This window comes from Citrus sinensis, chromosome 5, assembly GCF_022201045.2.
Source record: "Citrus sinensis cultivar Valencia sweet orange chromosome 5, DVS_A1.0, whole genome shotgun sequence".
In the NCBI taxonomy this organism is placed as follows: Eukaryota; Viridiplantae; Streptophyta; class Magnoliopsida; order Sapindales; family Rutaceae; genus Citrus; species Citrus sinensis.
In genome coordinates this window covers 27,649,665-27,676,274 of record NC_068560.1, presented here as the reverse complement: position 1 = coordinate 27,676,274, position 26,610 = coordinate 27,649,665, and the positions used below count along the sequence as shown (strand labels likewise).

At 32.3% G+C, this 26,610-nt stretch overlaps 2 protein-coding genes and 2 long non-coding RNA genes across 7 annotated transcripts; 3 read left to right on the top strand and 1 right to left on the bottom strand.

Moving 5' to 3' along the window:
* The first annotated feature begins 1,370 nt into the window (after positions 1 to 1,370).
* LOC127902728 (putative disease resistance protein RGA3) lies at positions 1,371 to 4,905 on the top strand. Of its 4 annotated transcripts, none has more exons than XM_052442637.1 (3): positions 1,371 to 4,538; positions 4,628 to 4,696; positions 4,826 to 4,905. In XM_052442637.1, the coding sequence occupies exon 1, from the start codon at positions 1,583 to 1,585 to the stop codon at positions 4,484 to 4,486; it is 2,904 nt and encodes a 967-aa protein (XP_052298597.1). In that variant the 5' UTR covers positions 1,371 to 1,582; the 3' UTR covers positions 4,487 to 4,538; positions 4,628 to 4,696; positions 4,826 to 4,905. The 4 variants fall into 4 exon arrangements, with proteins under 4 accessions (XP_052298597.1, XP_052298598.1, XP_052298599.1 ...); XM_052442638.1 differs by having other exon boundaries at positions 4,645 to 4,696; positions 4,826 to 4,885; XM_052442639.1 differs by lacking the exon at positions 4,826 to 4,905 and having other exon boundaries at positions 4,645 to 4,730.
* A 4,562-nt stretch (positions 4,906 to 9,467) lies between these two features.
* Positions 9,468 to 10,684, bottom strand: LOC127902597 (uncharacterized). Its single transcript, XR_008055013.1, has 2 exons — positions 10,251 to 10,684; positions 9,468 to 9,659 (listed from the first exon to the last, which is right to left on the bottom strand). It is a non-coding gene; the product is annotated as an uncharacterized LOC127902597 (long non-coding RNA).
* Positions 10,685 to 13,687: 3,003 nt separating this feature from the next.
* On the top strand, positions 13,688 to 15,289 carry LOC127902596 (putative UDP-glucuronate:xylan alpha-glucuronosyltransferase 4). Its single transcript, XM_052442144.1, has one exon. It carries the CDS (start codon positions 14,086 to 14,088, stop codon positions 15,004 to 15,006), a length of 921 nt encoding a protein of 306 aa, XP_052298104.1. The 5' UTR covers positions 13,688 to 14,085; the 3' UTR covers positions 15,007 to 15,289.
* Positions 15,290 to 16,054: 765 nt separating this feature from the next.
* LOC127902133 (uncharacterized) lies at positions 16,055 to 19,809 on the top strand. Its single transcript, XR_008054670.1, has 2 exons — positions 16,055 to 16,761; positions 17,511 to 19,809. It is a non-coding gene; the product is annotated as an uncharacterized LOC127902133 (long non-coding RNA).
* Positions 19,810 to 26,610: the final 6,801 nt, after the last annotated feature.

Below are 26,610 nucleotides of genomic sequence, written 5' to 3'. Positions count from 1 at the left end.
CTTATTTTGAAATGAAATAACAATAGCTCAAATATTAAGAGTGTACTTAATTATAATTATTTTTATTTTTATTTTATAAATTAGAAGTAATTAATTAGTTTTCAAGTGAAAATAAAAATTTTAGATTGCTTCATCATTAAAAAACAAAGAACACCAAACAAAAATAATAGCAACTGCATCTTAAGATTCTAATATTATTAGGTAATAAAATATATATTCCTATTACTGTTCACTTAAGTTTGAAGGGTTGTAAATTACTTACCAGCTCACTCTAATATATATATTCAAATTGATTAATTAAATGAATAGATTATGCATTAGATTGTGTGATCGATCAGAGGATAACTGGAATGGTGCAAGAGAGACTAGAGAGTTAATAATCAAAATTGTTTGGCTTAATTAAGCTTTCTCATTGTTGTTTCATTTAGTACTCTTCATTAATTATGTCATGTCAAACTGATTTGTTGGACATGTTGTTATTGAGATATTTAAAACAATATTATTGTTTAAACTTTAGCCTTCTACGGGGAATAATTAGAAAAACAGAGGATGCATGGGTCCATGAATTATTATGACTTTGATGGTATTCACGTGTTGCAATTATATGGTTGTTCACAATGACAATCAACCCATCATTTCTCATATTTAGATGCCATGAATAGAGCAAACAAAAGGTTTTGTCTTTTTTCCGCATTACATTTTTGACTTTTTATTTTCATTTTTTAATATTTATGTCACTTTATTACAATTTGATTTTTTTTTTAAAGTTCGTATTATATTTTGAAATGATTAGAAATAGAAAAATATGCGAATATCCAACTCTAGATTGATCATTTTATACATAATGAGAAATAACTGATGATGAATTGTTATCTATTTTTGTTGAAAAACGAGTTGAAAAGATTATTTGATTTTTCACACTTCACAAGCAAAGTTAGAGATTAAACTCTAAACTCCCACTATCAGACATCTGCTAAAATGACAAAACCAAAATAAAGTGGTTCGATATGAATCTTAAAATATTATGTGGCAGCGTTTTCCTAGTTTATTAGTATGTTCATTCTTTCCTTTCAACTAATTATGCAAACGAGTCAAATTTAAAAAAAAAAAGAAGAAGAAGAAGATAAGAAAGAGATGGTCAAGGTATTTCTAAGCTAATAATACACATATAAAGCAAATATTTCCAAATCTCAATATGACGACACGATCACAAATATTATCCAACAACTTGTTCAATTATTTAAAAAGTGATCAGGGAAAACTTTGTCAGTTTCATATACCGCGTGAATCGCCGATGTAGGACCTAACAATATATTATTTCCTGTCCATAACTGTACGTCATTTTCACTCTTTGCTGGTATTAAAAAAAAGAAAAGTAATAATAATAACAGTAGCTTCTTTCACAAGGGGCTGAAATGAAATATTTCTAAATTAGAATTTTGCTTGCAGTACTATAAGAATTGAAAGAATACGGCAACGTTTTCACCACTTTATCAGCTCCTTCATTTCTTTCAGCATTAGCTACTTACTTTTGCAACAATTCACCATCAATTTCTTCTCTCTCTCTTTTTTCTTTTTCACCATGGTTGATGCGATCCTTTCCCCTATCTTGGAGCAGCTGACTTCAATGGCTGTTGAAGAGGCGAAGGAACAAGTGAGGCTAGTAACGGGTGTCGGAAAGGAAGTGAAGAAGCTGACCAGCAGTCTCCGCGTCATTGAAGCTGTGCTCCATGATGCAGAGAAAAGGCAAGTGAAGGAGGAAACTGTCAGACTCTGGCTCGATCAACTCAGAGACGCATGTTACGACATGGAAGACTTGTTGGGTGAGTGGAACACTGCAAGGCTCAAACTGCAAATCGACGGAGTGGATGATCACGAGAATGATGCTCTCGTTCCTAACAAGAAGGTATGTTCCTTCTTTCCTACTGCATCTTGCTTTGCCTGCAAACCACTTGTCTTACGTCGTGACATTGCTCTGAAGATAAAAGAAATCAACGAAACTCTTGATGATATTGCCAAACAGAAAGACATGTTTGGTTTTGTTGTGAATGTTACTAATGAGAGAGCGGATCAACGAGTGCCAAGCATCTCCTCAATTGATGAGTCCGAGATATTTGGTAGAGAAAAAGAGAAGAACGAACTCGTTAATAGGTTGTTATGTGAGAGTAGTAAAGAACAGAAAGGCCCCTGTATCATCTCACTTGTTGGGATGGGGGGCATAGGCAAAACAACTCTTGCTCAATTTGCCTACAACAACGGTGATGTTGAAAGAAATTTTGACAAAAGAACATGGGTCTGTGTGTCAGAGCCATTTGATGAGTTCAGGATCGCCAGAGCAATCATTGAGTCTCTGAAGCCAGGTTCTGCCAAAGACCTTGTAGAGTTTCAATCTCTCATGCAACATATTCAAGAATGTGTTGCCGGGAAGAAATTTCTTCTTGTCTTAGACGACGTGTGGAATGAAGATTACTATAAGTGGGAACCATTCTACAAATGTTTAAAGAATGGTCTCCATGGAAGTAAAATTTTAATTACCACACGTAAAGAAACAGTTGCCCGTATTATGGGATCAACTCATGTTATCTCTGTCAATGTATTGTCTGAAATGGAATGCTGGTCGGTGTTTCAGTCGTTGGCAATTTCTGGTAAGACCATAGGAAAACGTGAAAATTTAGAAAAAATTGGTAGAGAAATTGTAAAAAAGTGCAAGGGCTTACCTTTAGCTGCAAAGACAATTGCTAGTCTCTTGCGGTCTAAAAACACTGAAAAAGAATGGCAAAATATCTTAGAGAGTGAGATATGGGAACTAGAAGCAATTGAGAAAGGCCTTTTAGCCCCTCTATTGTTGAGTTACAAAGAATTACCCTCCAAGGTAAAGCGTTGTTTCTCATATTGTGCCGTCTTTCCGAAAGACTATGAAATACGGAAGCATAAGTTAATTGAACTATGGATGGCACAAGGTTATCTTAGTGAGAAAGGAGGCAACGAGATGGAGGATATTGGTGATGAGTATTTCAACATCTTAGCTAACCGTTCATTCTTTCAGGATTTTGACAAAGGTGATGATGGTGAAATCTCTAATTGCAAAATGCACGATATCGTGCACGACTTTGCCCAATATTTATGTAGTAATAAATGTTTAACAGTAGAAATTCATAGTGGTGAAGAGTTAGCTATTAGCTCTTTCGGGGAGAAAAAAATCCTTCATTTACTGTTAACTCTACGTAGGGGGGCTTCGGTTCCGATCTCCATTTGGGGTAATGTTAAAGGATTGCGAGGATTGCGTAGCCTCTTAGTTAAAAGTGATGAATATTCATGGTCTAGTGAAGTCCTACCTCAATTATTTGAAAAATTAACTTGTTTAAGGGCATTAAAATTAAAGGCGGGTGATAGGCAGTCAAGTGTGAATGACATCAAGAAAATTCCAACAAATATAGAAAAATTGTTGCATTTGAAATACCTTAATTTGAAAGGTCAAAAGAAGATAGAAAAATTACCCGAGACGTTGTGTGAGTTATATAATTTAGAACGTTTAAATGTTGATGAATGTGAAAATCTCAGAGAATTACCTCGAGGGATTGGGAAGTTAAGAAAGCTGATGTATTTACACAATGAAGACACTGATTGTTTAAGATACTTGCCGGTAGGGATTGGGGAATTAATCAGTCTTCGGGAAGTGACAAAGTTTGTTGTGGGGGGAGGGTATGATAGAGCATGTAGCCTTGGGTCTCTTAAAAAGCTTAACCTCCTTCGACAATGTAGTATACGTGGGCTGGGTGGTGTGTCAGATGCGGGGGAGGCTAGAAGGGCTGAACTTGAGAAAAAGAAATATCTCGTTGAGTTGGAACTTTATTTTGATCATTTAAGAGATGGAGATGAAGAACTAGCTGGGAGGAGGGAGAATGAGGAGGATGAAGATGAACGGCTTCTTGAAGCCTTGGGACCACCTCCTAATTTAAAGAAATTACGGATAAATGGATACAGAGGGAGGAGGAATGTTGTCCCCATAAATTGGTTCATGTCGTTAACCAACTTAAAGGATTTATCTCTCTTCTGGTGGAGAAATTGCGAGCATTTGCCTCCTTTGGGAAAATTGCCATCCCTTGAAGGTCTTCTTATTGGCGGAATGTTGGGTGTGAAAAGAGTGGGTAACGAATTTCTGGGGGTAGAAAGTGATACGGATGGCTCCTCAGTTATTGCCTTTCCCAAATTGAAACAGCTGGAATTTCGTTTTATAAAAGAATTGGAAGAGTGGGATTTCGGGACTGCAATGAAGGGAGAAATCATAATCATGCCGCGTCTTTCTAGGTTGACTATTTTGAGATGCCCTAAATTAAAAGCACTGCCCGATCACCTTCTTCAGAAGTCAACGCTCCAGAATTTGGAGATTTTTGGGGAATGTCCTATTTTACAAGAACGTTACAGAGAGGAGACAGGAGACGACTGGCCTAAGATACGCCACATTCCCAAAATCTCCATTGCTTGAAAGAGCGCGGCTGCAATTAGTCAATTACAATCACCCAGGGCCACCGCCACGGGTAATTGCTTTCTAGATCTCTTGCATGCATTGCGTGCTCACTCTATTTTAATTAAAATTAATTAGTAGTTATTTTTTAATCCATTTTAGAAACGAATGGTGAACAGAGGAGGGGGGATTCAGCAGGGATATATATATGTAATGGTGCTAATAACTCTGGTTAGTAATTATAATTTGTATACGCTTCCCTTCTCGTTTGCTCTCTACTCTTCTTCATTAATTTAACAATGTCCATTAAAATTAGATATATTTCTGTAACTGATTCATTTGTTTTTTTTTTGGGGAAAGCGATATTTTTCAGCGTCGCAAAGCAGGAATTGGGGGACGGGCGCGCCGCGTGCTTTTTTAATCTGTTATGTATGTTTTGTTTTGTTTTTTTTTTTTTTTTGCGAGCCTTGTATTTGTAAAGAGAATGAATGAGGGAAAGCACAACACAGAGAGAGCTCTTGTGAGGCCAAACTGCTGGGGATTGATTGATTTTGAGTGTTGATTTTGGTGTTTCTTTTTTTCTTTCTTTCTTTTTTTTTTCTTTTTGGCGCACATGAGAGCTTATTGTTATTTATACACTTTTTCATTAATTAATATCACCATCCGTGGATGTAGGCATATTAATTAATATGTCGAACCATGTAAAATTTTTTACCTTGTGTTTGTTTATTGTGTTATTTGATTATCATAATCAAATCCTATAAAAGATGGTGAAATTTAAATTTTGATTTTGCATGGAGTCATAATTTAAAATATAACATGCCTACAATGATCATAACATTAAAAAAAATGGTGAATCGGTGGGTCTATAAAATTTACATAAAAATGAGTCAAATTCAGTTATTAGCTCTTAGATAGCAAAATTTTTAACCAAAACAAAATATTAAACATACCAGTAAATGTAACATTCATTGGATAAAACGAATTTCAAATTACCTTAGCAATACGTTTTTAATATGATGTCATGAAGCTTAGAATATACATGCATCATGATAAGGTTCTAAGGACCATACGTCGTATTGAGAAAATCACTGAAGTAAAACTCTGGTGGCTGATCAAATTATTTTCATTTTTTTAAAAAAAAATGACTGACGGTATACATAATTCCAAAACTAGCTAGTGTGCATCTTCTATCAAACTTTCCCTCCACAATTCCTTTCTCCATTAAAAACTTTTTTTTTTTTCAAAATTGTTTCCAATGCAAAATTTTTATTATTTTGAATAGTAATATGCATTTGTATGAGTAACATTTATAATACGTATTTTTAAGTTAACAAAAAAACACTCAATTATTTTCTCCTGTTTGATTTCTAGTACTTATAACCAAACAATAAATTAGTATTAGTCCTTAAAAAAAAAGAAAGTCAAAAATATCTTGACACTTCTATAAGTGGGGAAATTATGCACATTTTTAGAGAAGTAAAGAACTTGTTTTAACCAGGAATAGAATCAATTATTGACAAAACGAGGAAGAAAGAAACTAAACCATTATTTGGAACCACTACAAAATTGAGTTTTTTTTTTTGACAGAATAATTTTTGTCACAGACCATGTTACTGACATAATTTTATTCTATCAAAAAAGTCCTTGTAAGAATATAGTGACAGAAAAGGAAACAATATGTACATACAACACAAGAACCGCAAAACAAAGTCATTAAAAGTAGGGATGGCAATGGTACAGATATGGATTGGATCTACTTTGCTTTAGATCCAAATCCATAATAAAAATTAAGATCCGTATCTGCTCCAGATCTGTCATGAATCCACATTTTTCGCTCCATATCCAGATCTAAAAAAGAAATAAATATCTATATCTGCTCCAAATCCGAAAAAAAAAATTAAAATCCAAATCTGCTCTAGATCCGTCATGAATTCTAAAATTTAGTAATAAAAAAGTAATAATTTTTTAGATTGAAAATTGAAGGCTAAAATGTATTGATAACAAATAAATTATATAATTTTCTCAAAAATATAATAAATATTGTAGCTTATACTTTTACACCAAAACAACAAATAAGAAAGATAATAAAATATCATTCCGAAGTAATTGCAGGAGTAAGATCAATCTAATATTCTATTGTCTCCTTCATCATTCTAATATCCACGATACACCTACCCTCATTCCTACAACATTAGATAATGACATATAAATTAAATATGATTTATATTCAGTCCTTTATTATTTTTATTATGACCATATTTGACTAAATATATGAATAACTATATTCCTTAAAAATTATTTGGCCAATATAATAAAATAAATTGCCATGTTATATTACTTGACTTGCAATTTGAATATTGCATGTACATGCTTTGGGGTTGGCTGACCTTTAAATTTACAAAACTAACATTTAAGTTTTGAGAGTTTAAATGGATAGTAAATACTACTAATATGTTATGAATAAAATTTATTATCATTATAATTTCACAATTGTTAAGAAACTTTTAAAATAAAATAAAATTAAAAGATGAGTGGATATGGATATGGATTTAGATATTAAGATAGATCTAGATCTGCTCTAGATCTGTCTTAGATCCGCACATCGATATCCAAATCTGATCCAAATCTATTTTAAACCGATTCAAATTCAATCCGATTGGATTTGGATCACATAAATCTTGGATCAGATCCAATCCATTGCCATCCCTAATTAAAAGTATGCACCAACCAAAAACAAGACATGAATATTTGTGAAATCAATATAATCAAACTCAATTGGAAAAACACAAACCCATCCTCAGACCCTCACTATCAAAATGTCTCCCAACGGGTCCGTCTACTCTATATAGACCATATTTGTGCAATCAATCAATATATCAAACTCAATTTTTCTTCAGTTGTGTTAAGTGCATAACTTTCAACAGATTTGAGGAATGTAATCAGAACTTATAATATAAAATTAAAAAAAAAATTAATAACATGGGTTTACCTACTACTAGTTTAATTAATTAATTAGTCATTCAAATTCAAATCTTAATTTATTATTATTATTATTTTCATAACAACAATTTATAAGAAAGCACACTCTTGAAATGCATGCATCATATTAATAAGGTTTTTTTTCCCCTTATAAAAAAACTTTAAAATATTTTTGTGTATCTATTTTTAAGAAAGCACTCTTGGAACGCAGGCATCCTATTTTATCAATTTCTTTTTAAGAAATTTGGTGTAAAATGTATTCACTGTCGTTTCTTGTCTGTTTCCTAGCAAAACGGTCCCATTTAATTACTTGGGATAATACATATTTTCATTGATATTAGGGTGCGTTTGGTACACTGTATTGTATTATACTGTATTGCATTATTTTAATGCTGATGTATTGTATTGTGCTGTATTGTATTAGCATTGTATTATAATAATACTGTACAATGTTTGGCACTACACTGTACTGTATTAATTTTTTTGTAATTAATTTAAATTTTATATTTTATTATATTAATATTTATATTCTTATTAATTTTAAATTAATATTATTCAAATTTGTTCATATTTAAATATTTATTATTAGTTATATTATATTATAAATTTATTAATAAATTATAATATAAAAATAAAAATATAATATAATATAATATTATTGAATAAAAAATTATATATTTATTAATTTATATTAAATTATAATTTAAAAATAAAAATTTTATATAATATTATATTAAATTAAAAAGTTATCTTTATTTTTATTATTATTATAAGCAAAAACAAAAATTAAAACAAAAAGTAAATGAAAAAGAAAGAAGAAGGAAAAAAAAAAAAAGAAACGCAAGCTGCCAAAGAAGGAAAAGAGAAAAAAAAAAAAAAAAAAAAAAGGTAAGCTAATGCGGCAGTTGCCGCATTAGCTACAGTACCTTTATACAGTATCATGTTTTTCCAAACATGGTATTGGTATTAACTTAATACAAATAGTAATTTAATACCCCCTTAATACTACAACCAAACACACCCTTAGGGTTTAAATTTTACATCTGTCACGTATAAGTGAACTCCAAGAAATAGAAAGAAATTCATCGAGAGTTCTATAGGAGTTCAAGCTTTTAATATTATATCAGATAAGATAAAAATTATTGAGAATTTGATAAAGATTATGAAGAGCCGACACAAGATTCATAGACACGTTGGAAAATTATTGGAAAATTTACCCATTTGACCACCTCCAAACTTTTAATATAAGAAAAAACCACAATATGTTATAATAATGTTCAAGGTTACATCTGAAAAAAGGGAATAACAGAAATTAAAAGTCACATACACATAGAACTATGTTTGTCAAAACGAACAATTAACATTTAAGATTAACTTCAGTTCTTATTAAACAAGATTAAGAAAAAAAAAAAGAGAAAAAAAGGGATTTTGTACTTGAAAGTTACATATGTGAAAATTTAACAATGAGAAAAAAATAGTAAAAAAATAAAATTCAAATAGAGGTGATCCAGGAAATTAATTCATTGGGGACAATATTATAATAAAAGAATTAGTGAAAATAATTGTTTAAAGTTTAATACTCATTGATATCAGTAAAAATATTCTTACACTTGTTCTTAATGCTTTTTCATATTTTAAAAATATTCAATAATAGTCTCATTATCATTATTTTATGAATTTTCGATGGAGTACAAAAAAAGAGCTGTGTTATTAAGGGTGAGAACTGAGAAGTCAGAGCAGAGGACTATGTTTTTTCGATTGAGAGTGGTGAGCATGATTTGAGAGAGAAGAAAATCGTTTCGCTAATATTTTGAATTGTAACATATCAGTTCGCCCTGACTACAAAAGAAAATTTATAAAATTGATCCATTATTAAATTACTTTTATGAAATTGTCCCCACTGAAAAATAATTCCCAAACAATAACAACCCTCTACATCTGCTTCTTGGCTTTCTTCTCACACAATAGCAAATCATCAAATCCTCCCCTGAAGGATGGAGAAATTAAAAGAAATTAAAGCTTTAGTTAAGATATGTAAATGAGAAGTTGACATTAATACGAAATAATACTGCTGACAATCTTTATAACAGTTTCTGAAAATGTAATTTTTTTTTAAAAGGAAACAATTACATTTGCTCAAATTGAATCTAAAGCAGCCATGCTCAATACTAAAGCTCTCAACAGCTCACATAATCAGCAACAATGCTTGAACCTGAAGGCATAACCAAAATCTTAGCAAGTTGAATCCGCAGGCATGACAGAATATTGCATCAATATTAGCTATCATCATAGGTTGCTTGAGATGAAGTAGCATAATATGCGCTAATTTGTAAAATTAGCATCGAAACAGTCTCAATCATTTGTTTTATTCTTTATCAAAAACTGCATCTTGGAAAAAAAATAAAAAATATTTTCAGGCTTATACTACGTGTTAAAGGAAAAAAAAAATCTATTGAAGATAACGCATGGCATTATAACAAACACTTGGTGTACAAATTTAAATTGGTACTTAAATTTTAACATTCATCAAATCTTGTAAAAATTACAATCGAGACTAATTAAACAATCACAATAAGAAATATGTCACAGAGAATCTTGTAAATACAGTCAATATCGAAGACAATTATGCAAACAAGCCAATATTATTATTATTCATATACCATAATTTTTAATAAAAGTAATCAAAGACAGTAACTTATAATGTAGAAACAGTGAATAAATTTACAATAAGCAAGGAATTAAAGTAAAGTAATGTCACATGAGAAACCAATGACGAAAGGCAATCAAGAGGAAAAAGACAAACCTTGAGATGAAATTAGGCCTTGAGCGATCTGGACCTTTGCTGAAATTATACAAAAAAAACAAAAAAAAAATTGTTTTAACATTATTTCAGAGAAAAGAATCTGGAGAGAAAAATAAATATCCCATTTGAATTTCAGTTGTTTCATTTTTGGAGATGATTGCCCAGGCAAGTGATAAAAGCAAACGGCTTATTTGTGAGGACTGGTGAGGTTAACATTTATGTGTGTGTGTGTGTGTGTGTGAGAGAGAGAGAGAGAGAGGCAAAGAGGAATGCGAAATGCGAGAAAGAGAAGGTGAGAGGTGTGAGATTCGTTCCAAGCTTTCGATTTCAGAATGTTTTTGTGCTAATTTTATATCAGCGGTACATAAAATAAAAAGGGAATTGAAGAGAGGAATTTTGAATAATTTTGATTTGGCGCACTTTTTGGCCGCCCATTTTGCCACCATTTGATACTTTAATTGTAAAACCTCATATTTATACTTTAATTTTTTTAAACCTTTTTCATTGAATTCTATAAATTTATAATTTATAAACTTAATTTCTTATTAGATTAGGTATTAAAAGTTCTGTTAAAGAATTAAAAATTTAAATATATGTTCTGGATATGTTAAACATATATTAAAAAGTGTATTTTAATTAAAAATAAAATATTTATTCTTTTATTTTTTTTGAGCATTTATTGTGTTTTATGCCCGAGCTTAGGCTGAGTCCGACCTGAAACACTCAGGCTCAGACTCGAGCCAGGCTTTTCAAAAGCCCATTGAACTTTTTAGATGGCAAATTCTTATGGGTTGAACACGCCTTTTTAATATGATGAGATGGCGAACTCGACCTACATAAGTTTTTTCTTTTTTGAGCATATGAAATGTCATCGTTTTAGTTTATTGATGTGGCAATATAAAATAATTAAAATAGTAAATTTTATTGATGTGGCAATATAATCATATTCAAGTAAACTTAATAGATAAATCCTAAGTTCGTGCACGAGAGTTGAACTCTATGAATTTTAATCCCAACAATTTGATGCATACAAAATATATACGAGTTTATGAGTGACGTATAAGTGCTAAAAGAGTTAACTAATAAGTAAATAAAGTAAAACAAGTGACATGATATTGATACAATATTATTGTATCAATATTTATGAAAGAAGTTATATTAAAATTAAATTATATGTTGAGTACTGATCCTGTCATCTCATTTTGTTTAGATATCTTAATATTAAATCGCTATATGTTGTATCGTTGGTTGATTAAATGTCATATCATTTAAACTTTAAAGTATATCCTTAACTAACTGAATTAATAGCATAAATAATTTATTTCAATAAGTCTTTGACTAGGAAATGTAAATGAGATTTGTAGCTTTCAGAAGAAACATAATATTTCAAACGAAAAATAGTAACTATCATATTATCATTCTTGTTTTTTAAATCTGAATGAATGAGAATGCAATTTTAGAAGTCAACTTTAGTGAGATCGCATACCAATTCCAATATTAATTTAATCAAATCTTTACCGTCCCACAATCAATCAACGGTGCGAAACAATTAGTGGATCCACATATGAGCCATGACTGAGTACAATAATGGCAATGATTTAATTAAATATTATATTAAAATAGAATAATTGATATTATTCTTAATTAGGTGACATTATAATCTTTAACAGACTTCTAAGCATTCCAATTAAAATAAAAAAAATTGTGGCGTGGCTACATGTTATATCTATTGATGAAGTCACAAAAGATTTGACCAAGACAATTGAGATCATTTGCCCTAATCTGATCTGGTTTCTACTAAGCGAGGTTGCACATATTTTGATGATACCATGAGTTACATTATATTTGTTAGACTGACCAAGTTCATGACAGTGACGCCCGAAGCCATGCGCTAAGTCAACATTAATTTTAGAATACTATCAAAATACTTGGGGTATTCTATTATATCTATTAAAAATCCGCAATTCCAAATCGATTAATTCCATATAGTAAAAAAGAAATTGATTTTGGGTAGAAACATTTCATTTGATAGAGACATTGTACTGTTTGTGGTTACAAAACTGTAAAGACACCATTAGATGATCATATTTTATTGGAACTTTTTAACTATCTATCAGTGTTTAAATTATGGCCTCAATGACTTAGTCAAACAATTTTCGAGTATTTTATTTAGCTAGTTAATACATTTTGAATTTTAGGGGAGGTAAAGGCTAAAAAAATCGATTTAAATTTGATCCACTCTCCAATCTTTTAAAAAATGAACTTAAAATAATACCTAGATTGTACGATAAAATACTCCTAAGAGAGAGAGAGAGAGAGAGACTAGTATGAGAGAGAAAGAGAGAGAGGAAGAGAGACAGAGACTAGTATATAAAAGGAACTTCTCATGTAGCATTTAGCTTAAATAAATATATTTTATTTACTTGTACTTTTTGTTATTATTCAAAAAATCTCATTCTTATGTAGCGCTTAGCTCACATGGGTAGGAGAAAATTAGGTTGTCATTCAATTATATTGTAATTAACTTTTAAAAAATCTAGTTATTGACTTATGTATGATACATAATTTACTTACCTAGTGGTTAACTGGTTATATGATCACATTATTGGTCACGAATTTCTTTGCTTCACTAAGGAAAGACTATGAGTTCGGATATAATTTTTTTGTCAAACTGAAGACTGATCTCAAAATTCTTACCTTACCATATACAAAGAGTAGGCATTTTTAAGAATTTATAAGATTTAGATTGTTGCGTATAATTTATTTGACTTTGTTAATTTTTACAATTATATTATTTCATTTCAATCAAGTTATGTATAATACAAATAACTTTTCTCTTACGTGCACTAAATGGCATAAATTTTTGTGTAGTGTAAAAGATTTTATTCATAATTTGACTAATTTTGTTGCCTTGCATAATAAGGTAAAAGAACCTTAGAATCAAGCAGCAATTACTGGATTAGCAATATATGCTTTACAGCCAACAAACGTAAACATATATAAGCAAAAACAAAATTACAGCCAAATCATAAGGTTTTAACATTTCACAAAGTATCACACTTCAAATAACTTGTTTCTAGTAATTTTAAAATATAAATACAAAAAACAATCCAAATACTTTTATAAGCAAAGTATCACATACAAGGTTTCATAAAGGCTGTATCAAAAGAATTTCTTTAACTATTAATTTCATAGTGATGATGATCTAACACTATTAAATTAAATTAACTAAATTTCGCGATCAAAAATTTAAAAAACGCATAGAATTGCGGATCAGGTCTAATTAACAATCAAACTTAGCAACCCGCATGCATTTATGCCAAAAAAAATGTTCATAAGACTGCACAAAACCACCCAAAACAAAGAGAATAAATCAATCAAGGGCATAAACAGATTGAACAAAAAGGGGCAAGATCAGAGAAGAAACTGACCCACAACACTGGATCCTCCTGAGCCTAGCGTCATCGTTGCGGTTTTGATGATGTGTTTAGCTGAGATCTGACCAAAATTTTGACAGTGAGCTTGCGGGTGAGTGTGAGGGGAACGAGCTTCGTGGGTAAGACTGAGAGAGATAGAGCGGGTGAGTCAGAGAGGGGGTGACTGAGAGGAGGGATAAGAATTAGAGAGACAGAGCGGGTGAGTTAGAGAGGGGGTGAGTGAGGGGATGGATAATAATTTAGATTTTTTAATTTCTTTTCATTAGCTTTTATTATTTTTTTAATGGTAAAATTTGTTTTTAATTTTTAAATCTAAAACTTTGAAACGGCAGAGGAAACATGCGTTTCTGGCTTCGTTATGTTCTCGTGGTGGCCGAATATCATTTTCCTAAAACAAAATGTCGACTCAAAACAAATCTTTCAACTTTCTACAAAGACGTGAAGCAAAATTCGATCAAATGGCTGCAGCTTCATCATCATCTTCACCATCTGCTTCTAACAAACCCACAAATTTCAGTCAAAAGCTCTTCATAATCTCTCTTCTTCTCCTCTCCTTCTCGCTTTTCCTCGTCGTTTTGTCATTCAAACCTAAACAACAACCCCATTTGGCTTACGAGCCAAATAATAAATATAATACTAACCACTTATTACACAGACCCAAATGGCTCGATATTATCCAAAAACACATCAAGGGTCACAAAATTAAAGTTGGTTTAGTAAATATAAACCATGATGATGATGATGATGATGATGAGTATCATAGCGTACGTGGTGACATGCATGTCGAAACTGTTCACGTACGTTTCGACCATGTGGGTGAGGATAAAAAGTGGGAAGACTTTTTCCCGGAGTGGATTGGTGAAGATCACAAGTGGGCCCCACCGGCGTGCCCGCAGATGCCCATGCCGGCGCAGGATTACCGGTACCTCGACGTGATAGTGGCTAGGGTTCCCTGCCGAGGAGATGGAGATGCAGGTGGTGGGATGAGGGATGTGTTTAGGTTGCAAGTGAATCTCGTGGTGGCGAATCTAGCGGTGGAGAGTGGGTGGGTGAAACCGGATGTTGATCGGGCGGTGTACGTTGTCTTTGTGGGTTCTTGTGGGGCCATGGTGGAGATGTTCAGGTGTGATGATCTTGTGGAGCATGCAGGGGATTACTGGGTCTATAAGCCTGACTTGAGGCGATTGAAACATAAAGTATTGATGCCTGTTGGGTCATGCCAAATTGCTCCTGCTTTTGCTCAAACAGGTGAGTTTTGCTTCTTTTTTTTTTTTTTTTGCCCTGGTTTTTCGAAAATATTTTGTTTGTGTTTTAGATAGTGAGTTAATAATTCAACTAGCTGATAGGTCTAATGCATATCCTGATGGGGCATTAGAAGATGTCTTAGTACAAGTTAATGAGTTGGTTTTTCCTTTTGATTTTTATGTACTTGATATGGAAGATGATAACTCCTCTAATTATGTCCCAATTTTTCTAGGAAGACCTTTTCTTAAGACTGCTAGGACTAAAATGGAGGTACATAAAGGGACTCTCACTATGGAGTTTGATGGAGAGGTTATAGAATTCAATATGAATGATGCCATGAAATATCCTAGTGAGGAACATTCGGTATTTTCTGTGGATGTTATTAACCCTATAGCGGATGAAGTTTTTTATAAGGAAAAGACGAAGACATTTCATGATAGAATGATTTTGAGAAAGGAGTTCTCTGTTGGTCAAAAAGTTCTTCTTTTTCATTCTAAGCTTAAGCTTTTTCCAGGTAAATTACGTTCTTGCTGGGTTGGACCTTTTATTGTTGCTAATGTTTTTCCTCATGGTGCAGTTGAGATTCGGAGTCCGACCTCTGACAAAGTTTTTAAGGTTAATGGTCATCGCTTAAAATTTTTTTATGAAGGTTTTTCGATGAATAATGTGGAGGATGTGGCTCTCAAGAGTTCCAATTATGGAGATTAATGCATGAATGTGTCTAGCCAAAGACATAAAACAAAGGCGTTTTTTGGGAGGCAACCCAAATGATTTATTTATTTTGTTTTTTTTTGTTATATCTTCTTTTAATTTTGATTCAGATTTTTTAAAAAAAATAATGTTTTTGCTTATTTTGGCCAGAAGAAAATTTTTGACAAGGCGTGCCCACGTCTTACCTAATAAGTACTTTTGTGATTTTTAACGTAAAATGATTTTAAGGCGTGCCCACGTGCTTATTAAAAAAGTACTTCTGAAATTTTTAGTGTCTCAAAGTGATTCATCACGAAAAAAAAAATTATTTATTTATTTGAAAATAAAAAAACAAAAAAAAGGTTTTTTTTTCTTTCTTTTATATATATATTATTTATTTATATAAAAAAACAAAAAAAAAATTATTGTTCACAAAATCCCTAATTCACAGAATTTGTTTTCTTCTCCAGCCGCTCCAGCCTTCACCGAGCAGCCACACAACACCAGCAATCCACCATCGCGCACCAGCCCACGCAGCAGCAGCAGCAGCCGTGCGCGCAACCAGCTCCATCCTGCGCGCGCGCAGATCCAGCCTTCACCGAGCAACCACGCAGCACCAACATCCCGCGTCTCGCAGCACCACCATCCCATGACCATCAAGCAAGCATCTCCCGTCAGTGCGCATCTCAGCGTCCCTCGGACAACCAGCCCAAGCATCTCACCATCCGCGCGCAACCTGAGCAGCATCATCCCCAGCCCGCGCGCAACACAACCAGCACCAACTTGCACGCAACTGAACCAGCAGTCGTGTACCCGCAAGCTCCAGGCGAGCAGCAATCATCTGCAACCAGCCTACGCCCTGCATTCCAGCTGCGTGAATCGAAACCCGTGAGTGAAATTACTGTAACAATGCCGAAGAGGAAAGCATCAACTTCCAAGTCATCAACGTCTAAAAAGAAACTCGTCGCAAAGAAATCCAAGATTGCCGCTCCCACTACGGTTCCATGGAACACAGTTTCAGATTCACGCCAAGCCGTGAGACAAAAATTGAAACATGGAAAAGGCATGAGTGTTTTGCCACTTGCGGAATCCAATCTCGGAGGGTGCCTCGCATTCACGACTCAACAAGAGAAATAAAGGTACAAAGATATTTCCAAGCGAAAAATACTTTCAGCTAAGTATATTCATTACCCGACTCTTGAAAAATTGAATGTTAAGGATAATTTTGATTCTTTGATAGATAAAATTGGTTTGCGTAAGTTTGTTGATGTTGATTGTTTGGGTTATGTTGAGTTGATTAGGGAGTTCTATGCTACTTTTCAATTTAATATATCGAATGATTTTACTTTGCATACTCCGGATGTTATAAAGTTTAGGTTAATGGGACGAATTTTTTCACAATCTATCACGGATTTTAACCTAGCTTTAGGATTCATTGATGATGATTATTCTTCTAGTGATGCATATTTAGGAACAACTTGTGACTTTAGCGAAAATTTTGAGCCTTATGGTCTTTGACGTAATTTATCTGTTGATCACAATGCCTATGACCCGAGTAAATCCAAGAGTTCTTTCTTACGTGATCCTGTTTTGAAATGTGTGCATCGATTCTTAGCATATAATTTTTTAGGAAAGAAAGATCACTCAAGAGTTTTCTCTAAAACTGAATTTTATTTTATCTGGTGCATATTAAATGATGTGAGGCCTAATTTAGGTTTTTGGTTAGCATATCAATTTTAAAGTGTGCTTAAATGGTATAGGACTTTATTTCTTGGTCCATACATTACTCTGTTAGCTATAAACCTATGTGTGCTTGATCTTGACAATAATGATTTGCATCCTGCTTACAAAAATGAATTTTTTGATATGTCTGTGTTTGAAAGAACAGGTGTGGTCGAATTCAAGGAGAGGAGATTTCAGTTTACTGAACCAGGACCCACTCAACCTCCAAAGAAGCTCTATGCTAGGAGTGGTGCTACTTCTGATGACGAGTTTGACGACGACACTGTTGCCCCGCCAACTATTCCTTCTACATCCGCACCACCTTTGAGCATTCAGTTAGAGAAAATGGAGCACAAGCTGAACAAGATGGAGCAGAATTTGGCCGCATACTTCGAGAGTGTGGGATTTATCCCGCCATTTCCGCCAAGCCCATAGACGTTATGAGGATCAAAGCTCACAATTCAAGGAAGTTTTTGCCTTTAATCTTTTATCCTTACACTTTAATTTTTATGTGAGCTTTGATTATCTTACATTGGGGACAATGTAAGTTCTTGGTGTGGGGGAGGGATTTTTGCATTATTGACGTCTGGAAGTATTATTTTCACTCTACTCATCTATTTTCACTCTACTCATCCTTAAATGCTTTTGGAGTTAGTATGCTTCATATATTATTATTTTTCTTTTCTTTTCTTTCTCACTACTTTTTTCCCATCTATCTCAAATTATTCATATCTATTTTTATTTTACCATATTCTTTCATCACTCACATTTTATCTTTCATTTTTTTTTATTTCTACATACATCTTTCTCGCTTATTATCATTTTTACCTTTCCTTTTATATATCACTCTTACCTTCTTCTCATTCCAAACCACCATTGATGGTTGATTCATTTGAAGAGTGTGCATGATTTGATGGCAATTTTACCAACTTTGTGAGGATTTGAGCATATGAGCAACCACTTTGCTCTAATATTTTTGTTATGTGAATATCAATCTTAGTTTGTTTATTCTAGAACTTTCTTTGTTATGCATGTTGAAGCCGCATTACAGGATTTTATGCATTAAAATGATAAGGGCAAACCATTTTCCATTTTTCTATTCTCGCATTTTTTTTTTCTCTACCTGAAGACCTTTATTTGCTATCTTTGTTTGAGCCTTAACCATTACCCATCTAATTCTCTCTGTCTATTTAACTATTTTTCTTCTTTTTGAGCCTCAATTTAAGGAGATTTTTGGACTCATTGTGTGAATATATTTTGTTGCTTTTTCTACATTGTATTAAAGTTTCTCAATTAGATCAACAAGCATTATGCTTGAATTAAATTGTGCAAGGTTCGTTTCTTTTGTTTGATACAAAAAAAAAACAAAACAAAAAAAAGGAAAAAGAAAAAAAAGAAAAGAAAAATCAGAAAAAAATGTTTACATTCTTGGTGACTTGAGTAGAAATTGTGCAAGGTTCGTTTCTTTTGTTTCGATATCATAAGGTTCATTCAATGAGTTCATTCTTCTCATTTTGATCTTTTTTTTTTCTTTCATAGACTTTTCTTTTTCATTTAACCCCGTTACAACCTTTTTAAGACCCTTAGATTTTTGCATTTAATTCATGTTTTGTGGATTAAAATGTGATATATAAGCAAGCTTATGGTAATAGCATTTTTTGATTTGATTTGAGTGCATAAATGACACCCTAAACACTTTGAGTGCATGGAGTGAAGTCAATAAGAGGGCTATTAAATCTTGTTGCACTTGAATTTTGAATGGATCTTCTTGGTGGTTGAATGTTTTTATTCTAGCTTATGAGATTCTATGCTTTAAAATACTTATCTCTCGAATGTTGATCGACTTAAATTCTTGAGGTATGCTTGCTTAAAATTATTTTTGGATGAGTTGAGATGAGAATTGAGTGGAGATTTGGGATTAGTCTTGAGTTATATGCTTGAGGACAAGCATCATCTTGGTGTGGGGGAATTTGTTAGAATGCAATTTATGCACTAGTTTTGCATTGTTTACTTCCCTTAATATCGATGTTTTGCACTTAATAATAGTGATTTACTTGTGTTTTACTTTTGTAGGTGCAATTCTATTGATTGGTGATAAAATTGAGCTACAAGATGATGTTTAAGGATGATTGTTCTCTTGGAGAAATTATGAGCGTCAGAAGAACTTTGTTGATAAGGCGTGGGCGCGTGCTGTCAACTACGGACCTGTAGTTTTTAGTTCAACGTGTTTTGTATTTTTGGTTATTTTGTAATTACGAATTTAATATTTTAGATATTACTATTTTATTTTAAATAGAACTCTAGAGGAGAAGAGAGAGAGGGTATTTAAGGGAGGAATCTATTGTGGAAAAGGAGGATTGGGATTGGACAAAAAGAAAGAAACCTAGATCTAAACTTTTCTCTTCTCTCTATAAAGAACTAAACTTATTTTTCTAGTTGAAGGTTAATGAAGCTTTGATTCATCACTACTGTGAGATCTTTCTTATGCTTTAATTGTTTTATTGCTTTTTGGGTATTTGTTTATTCTCTGAATTATTTTCATGATTATGTTTGTTAGTTAGATAATCGGCCACTATTTAATTATCAACTTAATCTATTGTCAATTAAAGAATTCATCGTATGAAGATTTTAATATTTGTGACAACTTAATCTAATTTAAATGAACCATCGTATGTGTTTGTTGATTAGGATTTGGGTCTCTCTGGTTTTTCAGGCTGTCAATTGATTAAATCCTATGATCGTATCTAGGATTGTCTATTGATTAGGGAAATAACCAACGGTCGTACCTTGGTTATCGACTAGTTAAGGAGAGATTGGCTATTAGAGGGTCTCAGTAGCTATAACCAGTCTATTCATAAGTAGTAATAATTTATATTTGAATCAATGATCAGTAGTCGAATCAAGCTGAGTTAATTCCTTCAACCAGAGCTTTCTCCAATTTGAATTACAACTTTAATTTGCATTCTAGTTATTTTAATTTGATTTATATTATTGTCAACAATTCCCCCATTTTACGTTTTTCATTTTAAAAGAATTTAAATAATTACCGATCTATGTGGACACTACACTGTTCAATCACTATACATAATTTATTTAGAGTATGTATTTATTTTTACTGACTTCGACAACCATCAATTAGTTTTGCAATAATCATAAACAACAAATCATCGTTACTTATTTCTTATTTATTATGTATAAATTGATCTATTCATAGCTGGATATTTACATATTCTTCTATTTTTAATCATTTTGAAATTTAATAGAATTTTTTTAAAAAAATCAATTTGTAATAACGTGTCATAGATATTAAAAAATGAAAATGGAAAGTCAAAATTGTAATGCTCGAAAAAGACAAAACCTTTTTTTCTTTTTTATTTTTCACGGCATACAAATATGTCACAGGTAATGGAATTTATACCCCACAAAGAGAATTTTCTTCCACAAATGATATGAGAATGTCGGGTGAAACATGTGAACATTTTATTGCGAAACTGCCTTACGATTGCAGCATGTGAACACTTTAATTTCTTTTTAACAAAGCATAATGACAAAACCCACCCACCAAAAACTTTTTTTCATTTAGTGAAACTTTAATTTGTAGTTTTTTTAGAACCGCCAATATCTTCTAATTATTGTTATAAAAATCCCAGTTGCGGGCCCAATTAACAAATCAGTAACCTCAGTTAGACATATTAAAAAAAAAAATAACACAGTTGTTTGATGACTTTGTAATTGATATACATCAGGAAATGAAGAGAAAAAGGAACACCCTTATGACCATCATTGCAGAAAATATAACATACGAGGGGTTTGGAAGCTGTAGGCACAAAGCTGATAAAATTTGACACGACTCAATTATCCGATAAGAACACAACACGAATAAATAAGTATGGGTCATCGAATTTAATACGATTATTAAATAGGTTGGGTCCGGGTCGACACGATTTTTTTCTGTGTCAGGTTAGGATTAAAGTTTTTGACTCATTTAACCGATCAATGACCCAATTATATTTTCTATTTTAAAATAATTTGTAGGTTTTTATTATCAAAACTCAAATATTAAAGATGATTCTCTTTTTTATTTTTATTTTTTGAAAAGATGAATAAAAACACAATATTTTATTTATAAAATTTTATGTACATTTAGAGCTTCAATAATGTAAATGTGTAAAATATTAGTCCACAAGTATATTTTATAATATCGATATATGATATTATTTACATATATAGTTAAAATTTCAATAGTGTAAATGTATAATATTTTGGTAGATATGTACATTTTATAATATCGATAAATTTTGTATGTATTTATGTATGTATGACAATGTGTAAATATTTGATATAGATTTTGATTAATATATAGATCTTAAGTGGGTTATTGGGTAACCCGATTATTTTTTCGTGTCGGGTTTGGGTTGACCTAAATTTAACACGACACGAACACGACCCGATAACCTATTTTGCCAACTCTAGCTGTAGCCTTTAGTTGGCTTAGGGAGATATAGTTCGTAATTATGGTTTAAAAGTTACTAAGGAGATTTTAATTTATTCCATGTACAATAGTTTAATGAAAAATTTATCACAATTTTATTATTTTTGTTAAAATTATTACTTAAAAGTAATGTCCATCAAATTTTATCACTTCTTATTTTAATAATTATATCTATTTAATTTCACAACTTTGTAGCTTAAAAATACCAGCAATAAAATTAAAAACGAAGCCTAAATCTAGAAGGTGCAAATGCTGCCGAAATTCTCAAACTTTGGATGGTAGCTTAATTTGGTTGTGATTATTTGATTATCTTATGCTGATCTAATATAATGAGCTATTATATAAATATAAGACAGATTTGGCAGGAATCGAACAGGTGCTACTTAGAACATTGTAATGGGATTCAATTAATTATGGATGCAAGAGATTAAGGGTCTATTTTGTAGTCAGGTATGATTTTTAAGTTATAACTGTTGTATGATAAAAACAGTAACTACTAAAAAAAAAAGAATAATGGGAATTGGGTAAACTTTCATTTGTAAGTATTATGAGTAATTAATAATTTGTATTTTCAAAAGTAGAAGTATACATTTTTTGACATGCCTTGAAAATCTGTATGTAACATTATATCTAAATAACTGATCAAGTATACATCAAGTAATCCAAAAATGGGCTGGGACTGATGGTAATTGGAGACGTTTTGAGAATGAGTGATACTCTGGGCACCCCTCTAGAAACCTCTTAAAACTCATTTTCTTTATTTATTCCACTAAAATACTAAAATAATATAAATTATTACCTCCATTAATAACATAAATAGCCTTAAATAAAATAACTTATGGGACCGTAGTATTTCAGTTCTTTCTTATTGTTCAAACACAATAATTCAATTCAGTGTCCCACTGTTCAAATCCATTATTGAAAGATATTTTCTTGGGATTGTGGAATTTATTAAATTCTAGCAATTGAGTCCGATCTTCTCCCGTCATTGAATTCAATTGTCAAAGTGCGCAAATCTGATTATAAAGGAAGAAGACAGCATAAAGGAAGTAGGATGGATCATTAACGAGATCGGGATTTTTTTTTTCCCATTCTCACTAACATGCTTTGGTTAAAAAGCCTTTTAGATTTTCAATTTATGATTTTTATTCCTAATTATTTTCAGCAGATAAACAGGTTATTCAAATTGTTTGTCCGGTAGGGTTGTAAGAGTAGCAATTTGAACCCTCCCATGAAAGTAATATGGGGATCAATTTCTTTCTCAATTATATAAAATAATTGAGTGAAGATAATTTTTTCTTTTTCAAAATGTGACTGAAGTAGACATCCCTCTTTCAAATATATGTAATTCGATAGATGTTCCTCTCTTAAATATTTGAAAGGGTAAAATTTGGGCAGCAATAGTCCCATGTAGTTCCAAAAAAAACCCTTGGTTATTCTTAGCATAATTCTGTTGATGACTGAACATAGGCCATAGACTTTGTTCCATATTTGATCTGGAAAAGGAATCATAAATTTTTCGTTTCTTTTTGAGTTAAAAAGGAAAAAATACATATGTTTAAATTTAAAAGAGAAAAAAAAGGAAAGAAAAAAAGAGGTTTTATTTATTTTTTACTTTTTTTAATTAGTAGAAGTGTTAGAAACATATAAGTTGTTAAACAACATATAACACATATGACGTGTGGGTGTCAATAGTTTTTCAAAAATATTGCTTTAAAAATCTCAGTAGTTCAACACGCCCAATTGATCAGTCTCAGTAGTTCGATGATTATGCATAATTGAACATTTGCAAACGATTCCTGAGTCCTTGTCCCCTCATCGGTTTCATCTCAGGACTAATGCTTGAAGTAATGAGATATCTAATCTGTAAATTCCAAGCTCCTGATAGTTACATAACACTAGTTCTACTGCTTAGTGAGATTCTAGTTCTCTTTCTGAGATTACCAATAATACAAGAGCAGGCAAAACAGACAGACGTCAGGTGAAGATCAAACCTTTTCAATACTTGCAATTGGTTTTTTACTTGCGGAAGAGGCCAAATTAAGCTGAAGAACCGATATTGAAAGAATAAAATGTAAAAAATTAAAGAAAACTTTTTACTTTGTCGCGTGGAAAATTAATTACTATCTTGTTCTGAATCAGGTACTATCTGTGAATGATATCACTCCGCATTTCTAACTGTCTAATACTAATTCTTTGATCCAACATTTGAGATGTTGAAGTGAACCCCAGAACTTCAAGCATTAGAAGCAACTATGTCTAATTAAACTGCGAATAAAATCAATCAAACAATACGGAACGGATCAGAAACACTAAAAACACACACAATTCCTGCTCTGCCCTGACCCCTCACTAGCATATGCATGCCCTGCAAACCAGCGGTTTGATGACTTTGTAATTGAACAGTAGAATATGAAGTATAGAGAACAATGGGAAAACGTAATTAACTAACCAATCTGATTCCTCTGATCGCTTTCATCCAAGGACTGTCATCTGTCTTCCCATCTTTCATTTTGCAAGACACTTCACTGAGCAAAAGAATATGTTTTTCTTGAAAAGTTTGCTGAAAATGGAAAGTTTCTTCCAGGGCAGAAATCAGAGAAAGCAACACATATGTGCCCATCACAGCAGAGGGTGTCCTAGACAAGTATTTTGCAGCAAACTTATCATACTTATCAAGCATCCAGTAATTTCTAATTTAAAAAGTGAATAAATTAGCTATCTAGCTAATCCATAAATGCAAGATATTAAAACTCTTGGCAATGACATAAAACTTTTTGTACTTCTTAAGTAGATTCCAGTTCTTCTTGTTCTGAGATTACCATAAGCATTATAGCAGACGAAACCAAGCCAGCCCAGTTTCCAGTATGGAGCCACCGTTTAGTGCTTCGCTTCCCAATCAGTAAAGGCAACAGCCCTATGCTATGCTAGCCTTTCTGTCTGAGTTGGGCCATTTACACCCTTTGAACACAATGCCTTTTTGGTCATCCATCAGACAAGGTTGAAAAAGGAACTAAAACTGAACAGTAGAACAGATTACCTGGAGGTGATGGTATATGCAGCCGTTTGAGGCCTCCTAAAAGACCTCTCGTGATCCCTTGAAAGTTATGAATTAAGACGTTAGGTCTGCTCTTGCTCCCTTTCTGTAAACTTTCATTTAAAATTGGTCAATTTCAGTAAGTGAGCCTTGAAAAGTCATCAAACAGCTTAAAAGCCAAATGAGTTTGGACTTGTGATTGGTATAATGGTTAAAAGAATATAGTAAGCAATCCCCACTCAAAGCCAAAGTAAGTAAAAGAATATGCTAATTAACCTCAATCGACATCAACTTAATTTTGATCGGCGACCAAAGCCTTAGTGGTCTCCTCAATACCACCCCTGGTAAATAGAATGGGATCTGCACCAGCTGCTACCACCTGAATGAGTACCAAATAAGCAACACAAACCTAGCATAATTGTTAATATTAATCCAAGGCATCTATATTTATACACATTTTAGTAACATGATGTTACCAATATTCACACCTTTAGCATTCAGAACTCGCTCTAGAACAATTACTGTGGCCGGTCGTCCTATTGCAGACGATAAATTTGATCTTTGAAGCGGCCTTCCTTTTACCAACCTAGCTCCGAATAAATTTTTCGACTTGCCTTGAAAATCTGTAATATTTTATCCAAATAATGATCAAGTATATATCAAGTATTCAAAAATGGGCCGGGTGTAAAAAAATTATGTGACGTTAAATTCAATGGGTCCGTACTAATTTGGTATCCACTAACACTTATCTTGTTCTTCTTACTCCACAGAATGATCAAGGCTAACATTCAATGACACAATCACATAAACTTGTGCTTGTGGCTGCAAAATTTTTATATGGTTAAACTAACATAAATTTTGTATTACATGCCCAAAAATATGTTTCAGTTTAACATATCAAAAAAGAGAAAAAAAAAATCACGGAGTGCTGTGCTGACATTGTAATTTAATATCAAGAAATGAAGAGAAAATGTAACACACTTATGACCATCAAAGCAGATGATGTAGTAGATGAGTATTTTGCAGCAAGCTTAACATACTTATCAAGTGATTACTGAATTGTATTTTAAAAAGTAATTTTTGAAGTCATTAGATATCTTATCTGTAAATTCAAACTACTGAGTCCTAATAATTACATAACACTTGTTCCACTTCTTAGTGAGATTCTAGTTCTTCTTCTCAGATTACCAATAATAAAAGAGCAGACAAAAGAGACATGTGAGGAGAAGGTTTCATTCACAACCTTGTCATTACTTGGTTTTTAACTTGCAGAAGAAGCCAAAGCCGAAGAACTGAAATTAAAAAAAAAATAAAAAGTAAAAATTTAAAGTAAAATGATTAATGAGCTAGAATTAGTGTTGGCCGAAATCCATCTTTATGTTTTCACACAGTGGGAATTGTCGGGTTGAAGATTAATTGCTTTCGTGTTCTTAATCAGATACTATCTGTGAATAATATAACCCAATACCTCACTTCATGCAAGCTTTGATATATTATTCCTTCCTGCTAAATATCCACTGCTAATTGTTTTATCAAAAAGTTGGTGTGCTGAAGTGAACCCAATAACTTCTAGCTAGAAGCAACAATGTCCAATTAAACCGCTAATCCAATCAATCAAACAATAAGGAAATGATCAACAACACAAAAAGCACCGCAAGGCACAAAGATTTACATGATATGTCCACAGGTGGTGATGCTGGTATCCACGATACGCGTGATGAAAACAAGTGCGTATAT

Coding starts and splice junctions, on each gene's coding strand:
- LOC127902728 (XM_052442637.1), top strand. CDS start 1,583: ATGGTTGATGCGATCCTTTCCCCTATCTTGGAGCAGCTGACTTCAATG.
- LOC127902596 (XM_052442144.1), top strand. CDS start 14,086: ATGTCGACTCAAAACAAATCTTTCAACTTTCTACAAAGACGTGAAGCA.